General features: G+C 49.9%; 1 protein-coding gene across 1 annotated transcript; it reads right to left on the bottom strand.

Moving 5' to 3' along the window:
• Positions 1 to 84: 84 nt before the first annotated feature.
• COPG1 (coat protein complex I subunit gamma 1) lies at positions 85 to 19,825 on the bottom strand. Its single transcript, XM_086755343.1, has 24 exons — positions 19,684 to 19,825; positions 17,010 to 17,062; positions 16,132 to 16,212; positions 15,958 to 16,029; positions 15,042 to 15,121; positions 14,050 to 14,125; positions 13,801 to 13,893; positions 13,405 to 13,491; positions 13,118 to 13,275; positions 12,407 to 12,540; positions 11,715 to 11,782; positions 10,737 to 10,925; positions 10,173 to 10,268; positions 8,546 to 8,789; positions 8,097 to 8,172; positions 7,650 to 7,753; positions 7,415 to 7,540; positions 6,924 to 6,992; positions 6,421 to 6,563; positions 4,919 to 5,090; positions 3,827 to 3,924; positions 2,167 to 2,305; positions 1,067 to 1,165; positions 85 to 505 (listed from the first exon to the last, which is right to left on the bottom strand). Exons 1-24 carry the CDS (start codon positions 19,718 to 19,720, stop codon positions 375 to 377), a joined length of 2,625 nt encoding a protein of 874 aa, XP_086611469.1. The 5' UTR covers positions 19,721 to 19,825; the 3' UTR covers positions 85 to 374.
• Positions 19,826 to 21,527: the final 1,702 nt, after the last annotated feature.

Below are 21,527 nucleotides of genomic sequence, written 5' to 3'. Positions count from 1 at the left end.
GGCGGAGCGGGGCCGGGCAGGGGCGGGGCGGGGCGGGGGCTGGGCCGGCCCCGCGGCACGGAAACGGGTCCACCTCCGCGGGAAACAGGAGACGGCTTTATTGGAACCACACAGAAGGGAGAGGGAGCGGCTGCCACGGGCTGGCGTGGGCTCTCCCGCACACCGCGACAGAAACTGGCCACCACTCCCCAGCGCAGGGACAAAGCGCGTTGTAAAATCAGACCTTAAAAACATCGTTATTTTATAGACAGAGCCCCAAGTACAGCTGTACTGCAGAGAACACAAAAGCTGCTGTAGTGAATCCCTATTCTGCCGCCAGAGAAAGAAGCACAGCCTGCGGGGTTCGGAGGCAGGGCAGTCCTGGGAAAGGCGGTTTATCCGACCGAGGCCATGATCACGTCCACGGGCAGCTCCTCTCCGCTGCGGGCAGTGACCTGCATCGTCACGGTGTCGGTCAGGACGAGACGAGAGCGCACCAGGAGATCATGGCCACCCCGGAACACGCCTGGAAGGAAGAGCGGGAGGAAGGAGTGAGTGCTCCCCTGCCAGCCTAAAAATGAAGGCTACTGCTTGGCAAGGGCAGGCTTCCCCAGCACCGGGCCAGGAGAGACCCTCCAGCAGCACATTTCTCTTTCATTATACACTCTTGCTACTGTAAAACTCATGAAAGCCACATCTAAAATAAACTCCAGCTGAGAAGAGGTCCAGGTGCTCTTTCAGTGACTACCAGTCACTTGTCTAAGAGCTCCAGTATACATGCATTTGGCTGGGCAAGGCTGCTGTACTTTCCCCCACAGGCTCACTCCAAACCAGGGTGCCGCAGATCAGAAAGACAGCAAACTCTACCCAGCTGAGCCTGGGGCTGATCCAAACACCCCCCTGCCCCAGCACCCTTCCTGACCCCAACACCAGCGGCTCTGCACTTGCAGAGATGGAATCCATGGCAGGAGCAAGCCTCCAAATTCTACCCAGAGCACAGCAGGCTCCATCAGAAACTCCTGCCCTGATTTTCAACAGGCAGCTCTGTGCAACCTCCCAAAGAGAGCAACTTCACCCCACAGCTCACCTGCCAAGTACAGCGTGTGAGAGTTCTTGTTATCTGGCACTTTATCTGATCGCTCACAGGGCTGCATGCCCAGGAACTTCACAATATTACTAACGGCCTCTGTCAAGAAAAAAAAAAAAAAAAAAAAAAAAAGAAAAAAGAAAAAAAAAGGCTCCACATCACAGGTATCTTAACAGGGACATACAAAGAGCATTTCAAGGTGACTCAAGCCCTCCCTACATGTTAGGGTTCACGTTCCTTATCTGGAGGGACACGTAGCATTGGTCAGTATCGCATTTTTGCAGGCCACCAGGAAGGCAAAGGTAACACACAAAAAACCCAACACCACAGGGTGACGGTTCTGTTATCTGATGCAGCAAAGGTGCAGCAGAAACAGGAGGATGAATGAGTCAGACAACGGAAGTAAGAGAGTGCAGCTGGCTGCACGCTTACTGCACAGCCCTGACAGTTTGCTTGCTTCTCTGGGGACAGACACAGAAGGAAGGAGACACAGGTCTTCAGAAGGAATCTGAGAAGGCCTCAGGGAAGGCATTTCAAGCCCAAGTTGCTGTGCAAGGAAGCACAGAGATGGCTATAGGGCAAGGATACCCTTATAAGCCATCAAAAGGACAGTTTTCACAGGCTTCTCAGAAACAACAAAAGGAGTCTCTAACACATGATGAAAGAGAAGAGGGCTCACACCACAAGCTTGCTCACAAAGCTCATGTCTTCTGCTCTTTGCATCTTTTTTTATTAGTCTTGAGTCCTACAGTCAGAGCATCTCCTCCTCTCACAGAAGGAAAGTGGGAGCTCACAGCTGAACGCTGGCCTGTCTGCTTGGGAGAGTACAGTGCAAGAGCAAAGCAAGATGTTCTCTTGCCTCACACAGTCCAGCTTGGTCTCCACACAGCCCAGAATACTCATTTGTTTTTTTGAAACCTGAACTAACTTGTTATCACAATAACTGTAGCTCCCCATTTAACAGCTGTGGTGAAATAGCTTGTGAAGGGGTTTGCCCCATCAGCCCTTCTGTGACTAGTGAGCCAGACTGCGCCTCTGGACTCTACCTGCTGGAGGGAAAGGAACATTAAGAGCTCTGCTGAGCTCAGACACCTCCTTACCTTCAAGGGTTTTAATAGCAGATAAAGTAAAGGTTTCTTCCTTTTCATACTCATCACCCACTTCATCCCAGGCTGCTCCAAAGTTTGGCTTCAGAACTCGCTGGATGTGATCAGCCACTGTCACCTCCAGGTCTTCAAGCTGGTGACAGAAGAGGTTCAAGTGAAACATGGTTGTTCCTAACCCTGCTCTCTCTGGAGCAAGCTTTAGACTGGATTCCCCAAGATCAGGTCAATGTAGAAGACAGCCTCCACTTCCACTCATGAGTATGTCAGAGCAAGCGCCTGCCTCTTCTGATCTGCTCGTGCAAACATTGCTTGGTTGAGCAACTGCTTGGCCTGGGAAAACTACTGGTCATGCAATTTCGAGGGTTTACAAAGCAAGTTCCTGTTCTGAGCACAGTCCTTGGCCTGACAGAGATCAAAGCACCAGACAAGTGTCCAAAAGGGAGGACAAAGGCTAAAGAAATAGCTGCTGGTGCTCACACAGATGTAGCATTTGCTTCCCTGAAACATACCTAAGCTCATATTTTGCCTTTCTGGCCCATCATTTTGTAGGCTGGTAAAGTACAGTAAGACACTGTCAGACACAGGCTATGACCTAATGCTGTATGTTGGGTTAGCTGAACTGCTGCTGTGACTACATCCGTGCAAGGCAGAACCCAGTCTGTCCATCCAGAGCATCTATCGAAGAGCAGTCAGTGCCAGAGCTGGCCAGACACCAGCCTGCATTCATTTCAGAAATCGCTGCAGGAAAGAATCTCCTCCTGATTCTAGCTGAAACACATGGAAGAGTTTGTTTACATATCACTCAAACGCCGTGGTAGCTGGTGGGAAGCTGAGAGAGGGGTTAACCTTGCTTGTTCCTTTGGGAAAAACCTTCCCTGAACCTTCTGGGAGGAACTGCGTCCTCAGTGACTCACTGCACAGCAATGCCTCTAATCAGATTCACAGCAGTGACAGGCAACGCACAGAAAACAGCCTCAGGAGCTAACAGGGCAAGCTGAGGTTGCGTCACAACATCCCTTCCACTCCGGAGGGTGAACACCACCCTCTGTGAGCCAGTCTCAGTTTCTAACCAAGCACAAGTTCAACTTCTTCCTTTGTGGTAAAACAGCCTGCCTGAAAACGGCAGAGCCTGATACAGAGATGCTTCTGCAGCATCAGTGCTTTCACCAGTCTCAGGGCTGGAGAGGGAAAAGCTCCACGTTCCCCAGAGCACGAGCAAGGATGGCAATCTGCCTGTACCAGGCACACCACTAGGCAATGAACTGTGCCACCACGGAGAGCAACTCATGGAAGACAAGAGATGGCCAATGGCCTGCTGGCTCCACAAACCTGACTGTGCAACCACTGGAACCCGTAGGGCACAGCCAGCCAAGCCTGGAGGACACACCACGGCCTCCCAAAACATAAGTATCCTGCACAGTTAGATGTCAGCCTGGAAAGCAACAGAAGGATACTCCAAATGAGACAAAGCAAGCTCTCCAAACCCACATCTGCATCCTGGGACAGACACCACAGAGACAGCAACAACCCTGTCTTCATGCGACGCTGCCCACTTCAGGGTCAGTGGTCACACAGTTGTCTGCAGGGATGTGAGTAGATATCACAAAAACCCTCAAAACGACTGCAGTTTCTGTGATCAGGTACAGCTCCTTACCACATACTCGTCCTCGTAACCCTCGTCATCCGTCTCACCCGTGTTTGGATCGCAGTCCTTGACAGTGAACTTCATCATGCAGCTGAAGGTACAGGCCACTGGAGACGGGGGAGGCAAAGGCAAAGCTCACATTACCACCAGATCTGCACTCCCCTGCAGCAGAAGGGGGCTGGGAAACTTGGGCAGCTGGGTTCTCCCCCTCACTATCAGCAGCACAGGCTTAGCCAGTGATCTAGAGAGGGCTCTCCAACAGTTTCTGTCTCTCAAGGACAAGGTATTTATTTGCAATATTAAGGCTAGCAAACAGTGATAAAGACAGGCTCATGATGCTTGTACAAGACCATAATCCTCAGACCAAGTGCTATTACTGATGAACCTCAGGTTGTGTTGGGAATACCAACTAAATATGCCCCACCAGCGCCTTTGGAAGAGGCAAGATCCCTATCTAGAGATCGGTTCATGTGCCTCTGAAATGAAATCACCTTGCACTGCAATACAGCAGCTGATTAATACCACTCAGCTGGGAGAGGAAGCAGTGACTCATCCCCGAGGAGATGGGCACTGCTGGGTGAACAGCAGCAACGCACACAGGTGCGCAGTCCCAGAACACAAACCAGGGAGACCAAAGCACAGGTAAGGCCTCGTTCAGGTTGTGGACAGTGACAAATGAGGGGATGTTCAGTTCAGACATCCCTGAAGTTCCAGCGGTTTGCCTGGAACAGCCCTTTGCTACTCAGAGCATCTGGGCACTCACAGCACTTTACAAGTACCAGCCTCCCCACGTACTAACACAAAGAACAGACAGGCCAAAGGACACACCAGGGTGCACGGAAGGTAACTCAGCAGAGAGCTGAATGCTCATCTCGTAGCTTGACTCCACAATGCTACAGCACAAGGGAACCAGGAGAGGAGAAGGGAGGCCTAACAGCCCTCAAACAGCAAAGAGAAGTCACGCTCAGCATCGCTCAGGGCTGCACCCACACACAGGCTATAAATATCTGGCTAGGATGCAAGGTAGAATGTGTGGGGGCGAGCAACACAGTACGCTTAATTTGGGAGACATCAGGAAAACACAGAGGGCACACTGTTTACCTGCTGTCGGATCCTCTTCAGACAGCGCTACCAGTGTGTAGCAGGTACCCGGCTGGTTGTACACCAGGGTTTTGGCAGGTACGTAGCCAATGACCTCATACCCCTCTGTTGGCTCCATCTGCACCGTGACATTCTCCAGGATCTGATCGTTCAGCGTGTTCGTGCAGTCAAACTAAACAAGGAAGAGCAGAGAAGCAACAGCTTGAAGCTGCTAGCTATACATATAATAGTAGACTCGCTTCAGGCAGAGCGGGAGTGTGGTGTCGACTTGTGAACCCCTAGCTGTTTGTGTTTCAACAGTGCGTCTCACTGTCAGCTGGCTAGTTATAGGGCTCACGCGATCCAGTTTAGTCACAGAGCAGCTATGATGACTCCAGTGCTCCAGCAAAATGGTTCTTCAGGTTTGTTTTTTTTTCCTTTTTTTTTTTTTCCTCTTCTTCTAAGGAAACAACATTTAACATGAACCAGCATACAACTATCCAATGCCTGCCCTCTGCAACCCAGGCGGGAGCACAAATTCAGTGAAGGCAGGGATGCATCAGCTTCTGCCTGTTTCAGTTCATTAGTTAGTACAGAATTTTTCCTCTAAATGTACTTTGTCCTTTCTCCCCGGATGGTAATTTCCAGGTTAACCCTTTGCTGTACAGAAATGCGAGTACTGTGTTGCCTACATCTTCTCACTTGGTGCTACAGGGACACAGTGCCCCACAGCAGATGGAGAGAGCATTTGTTGCATGGCTTAAACTAGGGATAGCTTGAGCAAGTTTCAGCAAGCCTAAAATTGCTGATTAGACTTTGTTCTGGCTGCAGTGACAAATCACTTAACCTTGTACCACTGCATCTGATGGATGGACAATAGAAACAAAGATCAACCCCTACGAGGACTGTGTAAGCAGTTCTGAGCTTTCGAGGAAGGAGCTGGCTAAGGACAAAACACTGCTGCTCACAAGCTAGTGTAGGACTCACTGTGCCTTGAACTCCCCAAGGCCCAGGCAAAGATGCTGGCACATCAATCCTAACATCTCACGTGTAGCTGCAGGGCGCTACAGCCAAGGCCAAGATGTACAGGAACAAGCACCTGTACTACACACGCTAAAACAAAACATAGGATATAAAGAGCTCTCCCCTACATCTCTTTCCTGTGTTCCCTTTTCAGCCTCTCAGATAAAGCTTCACTCTTTTATGCCCAATGCACGTGCTTGGGGACCCTGAGGAAAGAACACAGCTCCCCTTGCCAACTGCTCGGTGAGAATGGCCCCGCCTAGCGCTTGTCTGATTTATTTTGACTGTACATGTAAGCATTGTTCAGACACACACACACGCTCCCTAATTAATTTTTTTGTGGGTCTCTGCTGCCCTGATTGAGAAACTAAGGACTCCTCATTGCTGTGATGTGCTTTGAACACAGGTATCCCTGAGCTATTTCTTCCCAGTGGAGCTTTTAACTGGTCAGGAGCTTATTTTCAAATCCTCTTTCAGCACCACATGCCACAGCTACCCACCTGGAACACCATGTGGCCGACAAACGTGTGCTTGGTGCAACGAACCACATACTCCGTTTCCAGCTCTGTCAGGGCAACAGGCTCTGGGGAAGACTTGAAGAGTGGGCCCAGCCCCCGAAACTCTGGGATTGCCCCCAGTTGCTCTGAAACAGAGGACACAGAAACCATTGCCTTCCCCAACCCACAGCAGTTTCAAAGCCCTCATTTATGTTGCCAGAAGCTGCTGCAGCAAGGAACTATCCATCAGACATCCATAAATGTTCACTAGGGACTTTTAAAATTAAAGGCAGAGTCATCCTTTGCCCACATCTATTGCAAGCTAGACAGAACAGAACTGCAGGCACTCCCACCATCCCCCAGGAGCGAACAGTAGACTTAAAGTTGGGAGCCATGCCACTTTCTGAAAAGAGATGGGAAAAAGCTAGAGGGGCTAGGCAAGCTCAGCAAAAGGTGGCTATTTTGTTCTCACACACAGGCGCAGGAAAGGCCTTGCATCAGTTTACCTTGGAATATTTCTTGCCGTGTTGCTGCCACCTTCTCTGGCTGTTTGACTACAGCAACAGGGGCGTTTTCTGCAGGAGAAAGAAAAAAAAACACCACAAAAAAACCCACAAATATTTGAAGGTGAAGAGTAAGAAGTAACTAAATCAGAAAACAGATTGTCTGGAGAGGGATTTGACTAAGGAAAAGAAGGGAGCTCATTTCTCATCTTGCCATGGATTAGACACCCGTATTTAGCTTCCTAAACACCTCTGGAACTGCAGCAGCTCCAGTGAGGATTGCCAGCTGCTACTATTATTAGCAGCTGGACTAAACTGAAACACTAACGTGGGAGCAACCAGATTTGCTGGCCTTAGTCTTTACAGAAGATGTAAGCCCACAAAATTCAAATAGGACAGAGCTCAGCAATTCCCAGCAGGCCCAATGCAGTCTATTGTCAGAGGGCTGTAGCTGCTAGGGACCAGCATTCAAGGTCCCTAGCACCGTTCCTCACCTGCTCTTTGCTCAACAATAGGAGCTGTTGCCAAAGGAACAGATTTCAAGTCAAAGGGTTTCTCGGAGGGCTCCAGAGTGTACTGATGCAGAGCCCTCTCCAGGCCAGGGATGGACACCGTCAAACCTAGGGGACAGAAGGGACAGGTCACTGAAACCATAGATAATGCCAGCTCTTTGTCACTTGTTAAACCAGAAAGGAGGTTCAGACTTGTTCTGAGGACTTCCTGCATTACCATTCAGGATGTAGCCAGCATTGAGGGCTTTCTGCTTCTGCTCCAGAACATTCAGGTAGAAGGTGGCTCTGTCTCTCACCTCATTGTCATCATCCATCACACATCTGCGAAGAAAGTGGAAAACTTGCTTTAAGGCATGGCAGAGTCCACACAACCAAATCAAGGTGACTAAGCCACCTTACAGGGCCAGAAAGAACACGCCATAGAAGATGACCAGCAATGTACTAATAATTGTACTAGACAAGCCATCATCCGCCACATCTGGCTCATCATGTCCACTTTGGAGCACTGAATGCAATGGTGATCCCGACACAGGACCCAGGTACTCACTGCACCTTCTCAGACCCACAGCTAGAAGAGAGTAGGCATGCATGGGGATGCTAACAAGCTCTCAAGCGAACAGGGTTTGTCATGCAGGATGTTGAGAAACTCTGTGGTATAACTCACCTTTTCAGTAACACCAAGATACTGGGTAACATCTCCTCATTCTGGGCCCCAAACTTGGCCAGGGCACTTACCGCACCTGCAGCACAAGTTATTAAAACAGAATTAGAAAGCAAAGAAACCACCTGAAGTTTCCTCCATTTCCTGGCCTTGTTCAAATGCCATGTCAGAAACGCTAGCACTTGTATAAAGCATTACTGTGACTAGAAAAAGAGGCAGATGTATTACAGCCAAGTGCCTGCAAACCTCCTCTGTCTAGTTTCAGAGTCAACCTCCCCATCTCTCAGCTGTGGGCCACCTCTTCCATCAATACTACTGCAAGATCTTTGCTGTGTGAAAAGATCTGCTCATGACTAGAGCAAATTACAATCCTCAGAAGCAGAGGTGCTCATGCACTATATTTACTTGAAGATCTGGCATAGGGCAGACAGCTTTCCAGGTCTGTCTCTTACCTGCCCGGACTTCTTCATGCTCCAGGACAACCCTGTTGTAGATGAAGCGAATGTACTTGGAGGGGTTGTTGGTTTTGGGCCCTTCCTGCCCCAAGAGGTGGAGGATACGAGTGGCCAGCACAGTGAACTCGCAGTCCTCGATGAACTCGCAGAGGTGAGACAGGCCTGTCTCCTTGCTCTCCGAGTTCTCCTCAATGATGCTGATGATGCAGTCCACGATGGCTCGCTTGTATTCAAAGCCACCCTAAGGAGAAAAAGGGAACTGCTCAGCGGGAAATCTCAAAGTCTTTCAGACTCTGAGCTAGCCAGACAGGAAAGATTTTCCTTCAAAAAGGTCACTCACACTCCGTGTTTTTAGTCTGTATTTGAAAGGAGAAGGGCAGGAATGCTGCCCCCACTTTTGACCCTCTTTACACCCAGACCACCAGCTAATATTCAAGCTCTCTTGTCAGCTCCCTTCAGAACGGCTGCAGTGAAGAAAAAAAACAAGTCCTAAAGAGGGTAAAGGAATACATCCACCCGAAGGGTTTAAATCTCCTTCAAAATCCTTTGCTGACAGACTTAGTGCATAAAAAACAGCCATATGGGAGGAGAAAAAACCCAACTTTCCCCTTTAGCACCAGACATCTGAGGATGAATCACAAGAGAAATATATTAAGGATCATATCTGCCACAGCAGGACCCAGCAAATAGCCCCATTAGTGTGGGAAGACAGGCAATCAATACCTCCCCAGGCACACCCCATAACCTGAGGTGCCGTTAATGCTTGGTTATCTTCAGACATTCTTTACTGGTGCCCTCAATACACACCAAGGGATTAAACTGCACACTGTCCTCTGCCTATGACACGCACAGTGCCGGGCATTTGGCGGATCTTTCTGAAGCTACTTTGGATTAAAAAAAAAAGCTATAAAACAGAATGGTTTGAACTACAAGACCACATTCATAATGATACCATCCGCCCACAGAAAATCTGGGAAAGGAGAACGGTCCATTTTTCACAGGAGCAAAATGAGCGGCTCTGGTGTGGTCCCAAATGAGAGGCTATAATTGGCAGAAAGTGACGTCAGAGCAAGCAGTGGTGCCAGCTGTGTTGCAGGCATGTTAGCTCATTTAGAAATAGCCTCAGCAAACCTCTGTAAAGCTGTCTTTCTGCAATTTATGTCTGACTGAATGCAGAGAATGGTTATAGGTACTCGTGATCCCTTCACTGCCACGGCACAGAGAATAGAACAAAAGTGGTTCTGTGTCATCAATTTTATCAAATCTATGTGTACAAGACAAAACTTCTTGGAATTTGCTGTCAGAGTATAAAAGAAAGCTGGTTCAAATGTGAAACACACATGGACTGCCAACAGATCTGCTGTGGCCTGCATTTGCTTTGAAAGTTAATAAACCCCCAGAAAAACCAAAGAATGAAAACCACATTAAAAATATGCCTGGCAGTACCTGCATAACTATTGTGCACAGCTGGACATTTCTGCCAGTTAGACTGCAAGCCTTTCAGAGAGAGGCTCTTATTGCACAGCATTATCAGTAAAAGCTGGACTCTCACAAGAGCTACTGTGCAGTCCTGCAGCTCACGCGTACAGACAAGGAATGCAAAGTAGTTGCTCTCCAGACTTACCTCTTCCCGAAGCATAGTGAAGAGAAAGTTCATGAGGACGGCGTGTTTGCGAGGGTACTTCTGGCACAGTGCATTGATGGCCTGCACCACTACTACCTGGAGGAAAAAAGGCGGCAAGTAAAAAAGGATTCTGTCTCACCAGGCAGCAAAAAATAGTTGAATTGTGTCAATTTTCTGCTGGTCTCTAGGCTGGAAATTATGGTTTTGATTTTGCTTATCCAATAAATGCAGTTCCAAGAGGTACAATCCTAGGAATTGGAGGAGATTTATCTTTATGCACCAGCCAGCCTCTAACAAAAGCCCACACCCACTGGAAAGAAGAAAAAGAGACTCAATTCTCAAAGGGCTTCTCCTCAGAAGAGAACACTACTTTGGAGCTGGGAGTTGTAGGACTGAGGCATGGCTTAGGCCAACGGCCTCATATTCTTTATTTTCCCTACAAATATGCTACTGTCCAGCTGCTGGAAGGGTGTCCATATAGGTTTCAGAGTGCACACACACACGGACAAAGACCAAGCGGTTTCTTCAGGAACCTGCATGTTCCTTCTCCTCCCACTTCCTTACTTTGAACTCATCTGAGATTTCTGACATGAAAGAGGAGATCTGCTTCATGAGCCGGTCAATGCTGCTCTCACTGCCGGTTTTCAGCAGTGTGGTGATGGCCAGCGTGGCTATGCTGCGATTGGAGTCTGTCACAAGGTTCTCCAGGTCTAGATTACAGGCAGTCACAGCAGATGGGTGCTTCATGGCCACCTAGAGCAGAGAAGGAAGAGCGAAAAGCACTGAATATACACAAAAGGTCCAGATGGCAAAAAAACACTAAGTCTCGATAAGCTCTTGCTCCTGCCTATAAAAATAAATGCTACAGACTGTACACAAGGGTCTTCTTAGAGAAACAACTCATCCAAGGTTGAAGTAACAAGCTCTTTCTCCCTGCAGAATTGCATCTGTTGCTGGAAGAGAAGCAGTAGTAATAAACAGTCTTTTACCACTTTTAACTCTCTCATTCTCCTCTATACATTAAGGTTCAGATTTGGCAAAGAAAACTATGAACTCCCACCAAAAATTCACCGAGCCTAGCTGTGCAGAAAAGCTTTATGGGTGGAAGTACAGCAGTTACCAGAAACTGTCACTCTGCCTTTTTCTTTTTAGAGTTGACAAGATCAAGGGAAAAGCTGGAGCAAATATTGCCACGGAGCATACAAGAAGCAGCATCAAGGTTTGATCTCTGTTTTACAAGGAGCTCTTTCACCATGGAAAGCTTGGAAGGGAAACCAGTAACACATAAAACCAGCGATACACTTAGAGATCTGTGAAAATGATTGGTTTTGTTTTGTTTTGTTTTTTTCTTTCTTTCTTTCCCTTCTGTAAAGTGTTCTTTGAGGTTTTATTCCACTCACAAAGCAATGAAACATAAGGCTGTAGCCCAGGGTAGAGGTTTTTCACACAAAATAATCACTTAATCTGGTCCCCTTTCTCTTCTGAAGTCTGCACCTCCCCACATATGGAAACTACTACAACTCCCAAGAGACCAGCTCCTACCTTGTTGAGGGTACGGACAGCTGCATACCTCAGTGCTGCTTTTGGGGAGCTGCAGAACAGCTGCAACACTGCAAGGTGGGAAAAGCAACAAATGCAGACGTTTAGGCAATCTATTATTGAGAAGCGTTACATACCTCAAGCAAGAGCTTCAGTGAAGAGACAGTTGCAAGCACAAGATAACTAGAACCACTTTTAAAAAGCAGGTGTGACTTTATCAGCTTCCTCCCTCCCTGTCATCCCCTTTGCCACACATCCCTGCTGACAACTTGCTCTTACCCACCTCCCTCTTCTTCCACGGTGCGGCTATCCTTCACGCCTCTTGAAAGCCAATTTAATCACCTTGTCACCTCTCCTAATAAGTCAATTTGAACTGCTGTTCTCCATTTCCACATAAACCCTGCTTCTTTCCCAGGGCTGGCCCACGAAGGGCACCCTCCCTGTGCAGAGAGGTGACACACAGCCTCCCTACCTGCCAACTGTCCCAGCTCAGGAGAACCTCTGGACTGAGCTGGGAAGACAGGACCCCAACACCTTGATTTCTCGCACTGTTACACTCATTCTAAAGCAGGGAGATTTATCAGTTAGAATTCAGCCCTGAAACTACACAAGGTCCTTGTCTCTTGGGGTAATCAGCAAGTGTCACCACTGCAGGCCCATAATCCCCTCACCATTGCCACAAGTGCCACATTTACCGGAGACAGCCGGAGCCAGTTCTTTGGCAGTGCAGTTGGGCAGGTTAACGATGGCAGAAGCAGCTTCGTAGACCACCATCTCATGCTTGTTTCTTAGGCAGCTCTCGATGAAATCAAACAGGGGGCTATCACGGCTAATGGACAAAACCCACAAGAATTAAAGAAAAGTTGCTAACAGAAATCAAGAATTTGGCAGCAGAAACAGGCAGGTCCTATAGCCTGTGGAAAGGTAAAAGCAGCCATAAATCCACTGTCCCCAGATTTTGCAGTGGTCATTATACTGTACTTTCAGCATGCTTGGGCTGGAAGTCAGGCTGCTTTCTGAGAAGACACCCTCTGCCTTACAGGCTAAAGGGAACCTCCCTCAGCCCTCACACACGGAGAGCTGGCTGTACACACCACAAGAACAGCCATGCAAAACAGTCCAGAGAAACAAGGAAGCATTCAATGTGCAAGCACACAAGACAAGAATCACAGAAGCCACCTCGTAACAACCATGAAAGCATCCTACATTTTCTCTACTGCCTTTTACATAACAAAAGAAGGGCAGAAGCTGCATGCTGCTCTTCAAAGACAGAAATAACTGCCCTCATGAGATGGCAAGTGAGCCTGCAAGAGGAGGCTCACTGAGGAGGCTCACTGCAAGAGGAGGCTCACTCCTCAGGCAGGACCTGAGCAAATTCTTCCAGAAGGGCAAAGGAGTCCCCTCACCTGCCAGCCTCCTCCTCCAGCAGCTTGCTGGCTACTCGAATCATCATGCAGTAGGCAAATGGTGACTTGAGGCCGTGGCGCGTGAACTTGCTGAGCATCTTGTTGACTGCCAGGCGGTCATTCTTCCGGACATGGTAGAGCAAGCCCAGAGCGTGATACTGTGCAGGGAAAGAGATTGTCACAAACCCATGGTGTGTTCTTTCCACTTTTCTCCTCTCTGCTGCCCAAAGGTGCCTGGCTGAGCTCTACCAGTTTGCTCCACACCCAGCTGGCAGTAGCTTTCCTACCTGCACCATGATATTGTCACTGGAAGCTGCCTCCTGAGCCTCATTCACCCAGCGTTTTACCACATCATAACTGGTCTTCAGCAGGTGCTAGAGAGAGACAAAGCCACAGACGATCCGTGAGAGAAGGATGGAGGAAGCTTTGGGAATCGCAACTCAGATTAAGCAGCAGCGAGTCATCCCCATGAGGGCGCCGGCGGCAGCAACTTGTAGAAGAGCAGAGGATCGGCATGTAGAGACCTCGGCCTCAAGAGGTCGATGATCTCCCACAAAGTCAGCGCCAGCCCCTCAGTTCAAAAACTGGGAACAGTGACAATGAAACCCTGAAACTCCCAAGATGTCCAGTCCCACCACAGACGACTGCTTCCCAGCTTGACCGTCCCTGCAGGGAGTACATACCAAGGAGGACACCAGAGCAGAGCTGGATACACTTGGCACTTTGTCAACGATCGCCTGCTTCATGTAGCGCTCGATGGCCTGCAACATGGTACTCTGCAGGGAGAGGGAAACAACAGCTGACATGGAAAAGCCATCAGGACTGTGAAAGATGAGATGCAAAGGCATGAAAAGCAGGTTGAAATGCAGGATGGGGTGAAGTAGGGAAAGGTGAAGGACCTAGGGCTGCCCCAAGGGAAAAGCAGTACTTACATCAGTGATTTGACAGAGTGCTCTCACAGCAGGGCCTCGGTAATTGTCATCCTTCCCAGTCATGTCTTTGGTTAAGCTGGTTGAAAACAGGAAGCTCTCAATACTGCACTCCCGAGCCAGCAGCACTCAGGTGTACGCACAGTGCATACAGAGCAGCAGGCAGCCAGCATCACAGCTGAATGCCAAGCAGGCAGCTGCAGGTCTCAGGCAAGTCCCACCAGGGTGGGAAGGCAGGAGGAAGAGATCAGTACTTGGGTTCTAAGCCCATCATCAGGCTGTACAAGCTCCTGACCACCACGGGAGGCTGGAGTGCACACACATGCCCCTCAGCCATTTGCCTTCTTTACTGAACGCTCATTCCTGCCCTTCCCCAGGATCCTCATCAGTGCAAGACCATCTATGAGGGGACAGGAATTCATCACATAACAACACTTGGGACTGGCTTCTGTCTGCTGCATGGCCTTGGCCCTCAGGACACCCTGTACCCTCATGCTCCCATCTCCCAATATGGCACCAACCTGCCAGTGGGATGAGCAGCAATTCAGGAATGACTCACAGAGGGAATTCTGTTCCCCGGTGAAGTTGCATCCTGTGCTGCTCCAGGAGCAGTAAATCCCTGTCTATCTGTTGAAAGCCTTGGGATTTATGCCAGAAATCTTCAAAAAGCTTCAATGCATTCAGACAGGAAAGTAGGAGTTAACAAAACAGCATTTTGCAAAAGGGAAACACCAGCAGTGCTGCTATATCATGTAACCAAGAGAGACATTCCAAACACCGATAGGCATGGGATATGGGGACACAGCACACTTCATACACATAACTAGGAGTTCAGTGTCTGTATTTCAATAGTCTTTCTTAAAGGAAAAATTTTTCCTCACCTAGAGCATTCCCTAGCCTCACATTGCTTAGGGACCACAGTCATCTCCAAGAGGCTGGATGGCCATTACTGGAGAACATGTGAATACAACAGTAAGAAAAGTGAAGTGACTGACCTGCTAGTAACAATGATTACATCTTCTGCAATAGAAGACATCTCCTTGATAGTCAGGTAACACATCCTGCGAAGAGTTGGCTGACAAGGGAAGAGGAAAGATAGACATCAGCTGAGAGGATCCTGTACAGGAAGGGATCTCAGTTTTCCCTGCTTCCATGATTTTTATTGCAAAAATCAAGAACCTGATACCTTCAGAGAGCCTCAGTGCCTGAGTGTAAGAGATGTACAAAACCACATTCATTAACAGAACACCCCTTCCTCTTCTAAATTCCCCAGCCTTAAGGTGAAGCCATAGAGATACTAGATTTAACTGGAACTACAGTTTCATCTTTCACTTGTCATCCACATGAACACAGAGAAAAGCCTGAAATCCTTAGCTGAAGGCACCCTGTTGCCTCAAAAGCAAGAAAGCAAGTAATTTATATTCTTGGGTCTGGGGATTTTTACACTAATCTCATTATTTTAATGCCTTGTGGTTCAGGGGACAACTAGTGATGGTACTACTGCTGTGGGTGGGTACTAATTCCTGGCCTCCTCCAGGACAGTCATTGACTCTCAGGAGGGAGCAAAATCTTTTAATGCTGAGCACAACATACAGTGTATTCCAGCTGATTATTTGCCTGATCTGTGCCTAGCACAATCTCAGGAGTTCAATGGCAATTTAGAGGGAGGAATCTCTATCTGAAGAACAGAGAATGCCTCAGCTAAGCTGCTACAAGGTCTGGGAAGTGCCAGGAAGCTGATCTCTGTTTCTAAACTTTCATCCTACTCTTTCCACTCAGATCAGGTAACTCCGGAGAAGGTGGAAAAGCTGATTGTACAAAACTGCACATCTTGAGGATGAAAAAAAAAAAACCACTGTTGACAATTTGTCCCACCAGACAAATATAGCAGAAAATAACAAGCAGACTTACATCATTGGACTGAAACAGCTTGGTCATAGCAAAGAAGGATTCAGTAGCTTCCATGACACCAAGGTGTTCCCCCTAGAATATGTTTGGAAAGAAGGAAAGAAATCCCAGTTATCACAGTCAGCTTTGGGCCTGCTGCAGGTGTCTCTGTATAGGTGTAGATTCTCTCTCCCTTACCTGGTTTATGAGATACAGTATCTTGGTGAGGATATGAGCACATTTTCGGGGGTTTATGGGTGTCTCATTAAACACTCGTGCCTGGAAACAAAGCACAGACAAGGATGCTGACACCAACACCCCCTCGCACTTGGCCACTGATACAAACAATACATTTTGAGCATGGTATAGCAAGATTCTTAATGACTTTGGATTAGATTTCCCCTCAATCCCTGTTGAACATGGAACCCTTTTAAACAGCTGGTTCTACAGTCTCATCCTGGGATCGCAAATCCAAGTGCAGTTCAGGTTTAAAGGCCAAATCCTCGTCACACTTTCACCCATACAAGTCTGTATTGTGTGCTAGCCAAAACACTTCTCTTCTGACAGACATATGCTAGCTCCGCAAGGCTAACAGGAGCCAACACCATGCACAACACTGCAAGCAAACTGATAACACTGAAACAACAGGGCCTGGGGATTGAGAAGTTTACCTGCGGTTGAATAGATGGCATTTTTTTTCAGAGCCAATTCATAGACTATTCAATAACCGCTCACACCTTAACCATTAATTTTGTAGTCTGCAAGACATTCGGGGTGTTCAAGGCCAATTTCATAACTTTCCTGTTTTAAGGTAAGCTCTCCCAGATAATTTTATTAATATTATTCCTACTTGTAATTCACAGTCTTTAATTTGTTACAGAGATCATTTCAACCTTCTCCCTTCCTCCCTCCAACAATAAAATAAGAACTAACTGGAGTGTTGTCTATTTCTTTCAGGTCTAGCAGGACTGTAACAAACCCCCACTTCCTTGCTGAAGTTCTCCAGTGACCTACTCAAGAGGGGGAGAGACTCTATCTGGAACAGGGTACACAATGGAGAATGTCTGAGGATTTACCTCTTGCAAGACTGCACTCTTCTCCAGGTGCTGGAATGGGTTGGAACCCCCACCTGCAAAATAAAGAGTAAAAAGTCTTTCCAGGGACAGTGCAACAGGAAAGCAACTTTCTAACGATGCCCATACCTTAAAAACAGCATTTTGGGGTAACTTTTTCATGAACACCAAGCAACCAGAGCTCCTCTCTTCTAAGATATATTAATTGGATGTCTTCATAGCAGTTTGGAAAGGCAGAGCAGACGGGATATTCTTCAATTTGTTATCTCCCCCAGAAGAGACTAGCCATGAGCCAAGGCAGACTGATTAGCTGTAAATAACTCTGCTCCACTGCTACACCCACAGACCTATTTCCAGCCCCTGGGCTGGGAGCTTGCTGACAGTTAGCGCATCAATAAGAGGGGCCTAGAAACAAAAGCTCAGACAAAAAGAGGCATCGCTTGCCAGACTGGCGAGTCAGGAGGGCTTTATCCTTCCCTTATAAACCAATCAGGAATCTACCAGTAGTTCTCTTACTAATTAAGAGAACAAGACAGCAGACTAGAGAGTCTGGACACTAAGTAACTTTCATTGTTCCACTTAACAGAGTAAATCATATTAAATAATTAAAAATCTCACCAATTAAGGATGAAATAATCAGAGGGAAAAGCACTATCATTCTGCATGGTCTCTATTAGCTGGCCTCCTAAGCATTTGTGAGCTGCAGCTTTTCAAAAGCTGCCAGTTATTGATAAGCAGGTTTTAATTAGTACCTATGTTCAGCCTGGCCCTGGGACAAAACGCAGCCACTTCCAGCGCTGTTCCAATGTTTAACAAGCCTGATCCACTAGAAAGCACAGCTCCTGGGCCCAGCTCCAATCTGACCTGAGCTCGAAGCATCCTACGCTGGCACCAGGAGCCTTCGCAAGTCTTAAACTTAAAGGCAAACACATCTGCACCCTGGCTCCTTCTCAGTTCACAAACCACCCCCGTCTGCCTCAGGAGAAGTTTGCAAATGCAGTAGGTGGCCGGGGGCCAAACAAAGCACACTTACCTGGGGTTGGGGAGAGAAGAAACAAGGGAAAAGAAAAAAAAAAACCAATGTCTCTAGTATGACTATGAAACAGTTTTAGTATGAGTACGTGAATGTGTTCCAAAAAACCCTCCTAGCAGTACAGTATTTCCCATGGCCCAGCATGTCTACAATCCCTAAATCAGCCATCAACAACAGAGCATCGCCTCTTCATCTTTCATACCACTAAGGGTCTTGAAATACGTTACACATGAAGTCTTAGTCCTCACGGCACCCTCTGTCTAAGTATTTTTCCATCAGAGGAGAAACAGATGCAGGAAAGGCAGAAGCTGTGTGTTCAGAAAGCTCCTAGTATTGGATGACTAACAACAATTTGTACTGATTTGCAGAGAAACAGTCACTGACCGAGGAAGGATCTCAGAACAATTATGTGCCCAAAATAACATCTCAAAGTCCATTTCTGAGAGCCAGTAGAAGCAGCTCATCCAAGACTGCCTAAACCACCCATGAAAAGCAAAGAAACAGAAGCCAATTAAGTGGACACACTTGTCTCAACAAGAAGACTGTTAAATAGAAAGAATGGGTACACAAGGCCTGTAAATTCAGGGGTGATGTGCTCCACATAAGACCAAGAAAAACAAGCACTCAGGCTACACATTTGGACATACACAGCAGAAAGGCAGGTGCAGTAAATGCAAGGAATCTTCACTCAACACAGAAGCAACAGGATGAGAAGTAAATGCAATAGCAAAGAAAAAACATTGGGCGGCATGCAAGCAGAGGCGGCAGTAAAGATACAGGAGAGCTCTGTGAGCTCTCAGTACGAACAAAACCAACAAGAGTCAGCACCACAATAGAAGGAGGTGCATCTCCTGCCAGCCTCGGCCATAGGTAATGCAATACCTTGAAGCATGCGGCAGGTGCAAATGAAGAACATCCCCAAAAACAAAAGCCAAGAGCAATTCCCCTCCAACAGCTGCCTCACTAAATTCTCTGCTTATCAAGAGACTGGAGGCTTTGGACAAGAGCAACAAGGGGAAAGCATTTAATGCATATTAAAATAAAAGGCAAGCACAGCGACACGGAGCAATCGCTAAGATTTACACTGCATCAGTTTGCTTCAGGACACAGTGACTTGTTATCCAGAACAAGCTGTGCAGAAAGCTTCGCAGGAAGATAAAAAAGGTACGATGAGGCACAACTACGAAATTAAACCCCGGCACAACTGGGCTCCATCCCACCCGAGCTACACCACGATAAACATCAACCTCTGCCTTGCAGCTCAGGCCTAAGCATCTGAAAGGCCAAGCAACCGCTTCACCTTCCTTCCGCGCTCTCAGCCTTGCAGACCCGCTGAAACCGGCAGCGTGTCAGAGAAAGCGCCAGGAACCACGCACCGGATTCCACCCTGCTTTGGCACCGGGATTCCGACCCGGACAACTGCGCGCAGGGCCGACCCGCTCAGCGCCGAGCCTCAGCCCCGCGGCCGGTCACGGCGGTGCTGTGCCGGTGCCACCGGTTGCGCCCCCGGCCGCGCAGGGCAGCAGGCCGCTCCGGTGCTCCCACGGGGCTCCTCGCCGCGCCCTCCTGCGCACCGGGCAGCCGCCGCTGCAGCGCTGGTACCGGGCCCACCCCGCCACGGGTCCCCCGGGGGTCTCCCCTCACCCGACTCCTCGTCCTTCTTGTCGAACTTCTTCAGCATGGTGCTGCCGAGCGGCCCCTCGGTGAGACCCCTCCCGCCCCGTGGCAGTCGCGGTGCCCGTTCGGTCCCGGTACCGGTCCTAGTGCCGCTGCCACCGCCCGCCCCTTCCTGCCCCCCGCCCCTTCCTGCCAGCCTGTCACTGCCGTCGCCACCCGCCACACTGCGCAGGCGCGGCCCCCCCTCCCTGACGTGGCTCCCGGCTGGGACCCGAGCCGTGGGCGGGGCGCGGAGCCGTGACTGACAGGAGAGGGCGGGGACAGACCGGGAAGGAGGCGGTCTGATTGGCGGAGAGGCGGGGGCGGGGCTAGGAGGGGGTGTGGGGCTGGGACAGTACCAGCACGGGGGGCGTTGGGGTTGAGGGGGTGCGCTGGGGATGGGGGGTGGTGGGACTGGGAGGGTACTGAGCCTGGGACAGGAGAGACTGGGACCGGGGGACACACTGGAGGAGGCACAGTGTGGGGGGCGGGGGGGACACGGGGACTGGCGGGGGCACTGCGATCCCTAGGGGGGCACTGGGCAGGGGGCGGCACGGGAAGGGCAGAGCGGGGCAGCGGAAAGCTCGGGGCGCGTGGGACGGAGGGTGACCGGAGCGAGAGGGGGGCACACCGGGCATGGGGAGGGGAGATGGGGCGGTGGGGCACATAGAAGGGAGAGATGCTGGCACGGGCTCAGTGCCCCGCGGGACAAGGAGGGCGGCGGGGGAGGACCCCCTCCTGGGGACGGCTCCTCCCGTGCCCGCTGCTCCCCCACCACCGGCACCCCCTCTGTAACCGGCACCCGCAAACCCCCGGACTGGCCCTGCGGCACCCGCCTGCTGCGGCGGGGTGTCCCCGGGGTCCAGCGCTGCCCGGGCATCACCTGAGACCTGGGGGAGGCGGGGGGGGGGGGGGTCAAAGGGCCCACCCAGCCACCGAACCCCAAACACCCCCGTCTGCTGGCACATCCCTTTGACGGCTACTGAAATACATTCCTCCCGCAGGGCGTTGGGGTGGCCCCAATTTCTCCTGCCCTGGTCCCAAAGCCGGTGCCCACTCCTGGGCGAAGGGGCCGCACTCACCCTGCAACAGGTACTCCTCAAAAAGCATGGCCGTGTCCCCCACCAGCTCCAGCGGCCCCCCTGGCAGTTGTCCCCCGGCCTCTGCCTCCCTTGCACCGCCCTGTACTTTGCACGGGGCGGCCGCACTCTGCTCCACACTGCTCTTATCTCCCAGCCTCGCCAAAGGCGGCAGCTCCGGCGGCACAAGGTGACGTCCCCGTTGTCCCAGAGCTGCTGCGGGCACCCTGGGCCGGGGCCAGCCCTGCTGCCGGCACAAGGGGTTGCACCTCTCATTTGGGGCTCAGTGAGCTTTGGTTCCTAGTCCAAGACATGCCCCCCACTGCAGCTCCAGGGAGAGGGCCTGCAAAACGAGGGCAAGGAGGGCTGCAGGATGGGTATAAACCACAATAAGTCGTGTTCAATGCCACCTTTTATTGTGCACACTTGCTAACTCCAGCTTCCAGGCTCAGCCAGGCTTCAGGGAGGATTTTGTGTGCTGCAGCCACTCGGAGAGAGGCGGCACATGGGAAACCTGCCTGGCTGGACCTTTGGAGACATCCCAGCAGTGGGTGAGCAAGGGGTGAGGCAGGGCACGGAAATCCCTGTGGTGACCAGGGCTGGGACCCAGTTGTGCTCCAGCATTGGCCCCAGCGAAGGCAAACCCAGCTCTATCTTCTCCAGTGGTGCTGAGGTGACAGTTATTAAACCAAATCCTCCCGTGGCTGATGCTTGTGCCGTGGGCGCTGGGACCGGGGGGATTAGTGCCATGTC

Source organism: Chlamydotis macqueenii, chromosome 10 (assembly GCF_036417535.1).
Source record: "Chlamydotis macqueenii isolate bChlMac1 chromosome 10, bChlMac1.mat, whole genome shotgun sequence".
NCBI lineage: Eukaryota > Metazoa > Chordata > Aves > Otidiformes > Otididae > Chlamydotis > Chlamydotis macqueenii.
The sequence above is the reverse complement of the archived record's forward strand: the minus strand, read 5'-3'. Positions and strand labels throughout refer to the sequence as shown.

Bases quoted from the DNA above. Each gene is read 5' to 3' on its own strand.
- COPG1 (XM_086755343.1), bottom strand. From the start codon at position 19,720: ATGCTGAAGAAGTTCGACAAGAAGGACGAGGAGTCGG. The intron at 10,926-11,714 runs GTAGGAGCTGGT...TCTCTGCTCTAG, and splicing joins CTGTCCGTACCCTCAACAAG to GTGGCCATGAAGCACCCATC. The intron at 6,993-7,414 runs GTGAGGAACGGT...TTTCTCCTGCAG, and splicing joins TATTGTTGAGCAAAGAGCAG to AAAACGCCCCTGTTGCTGTA.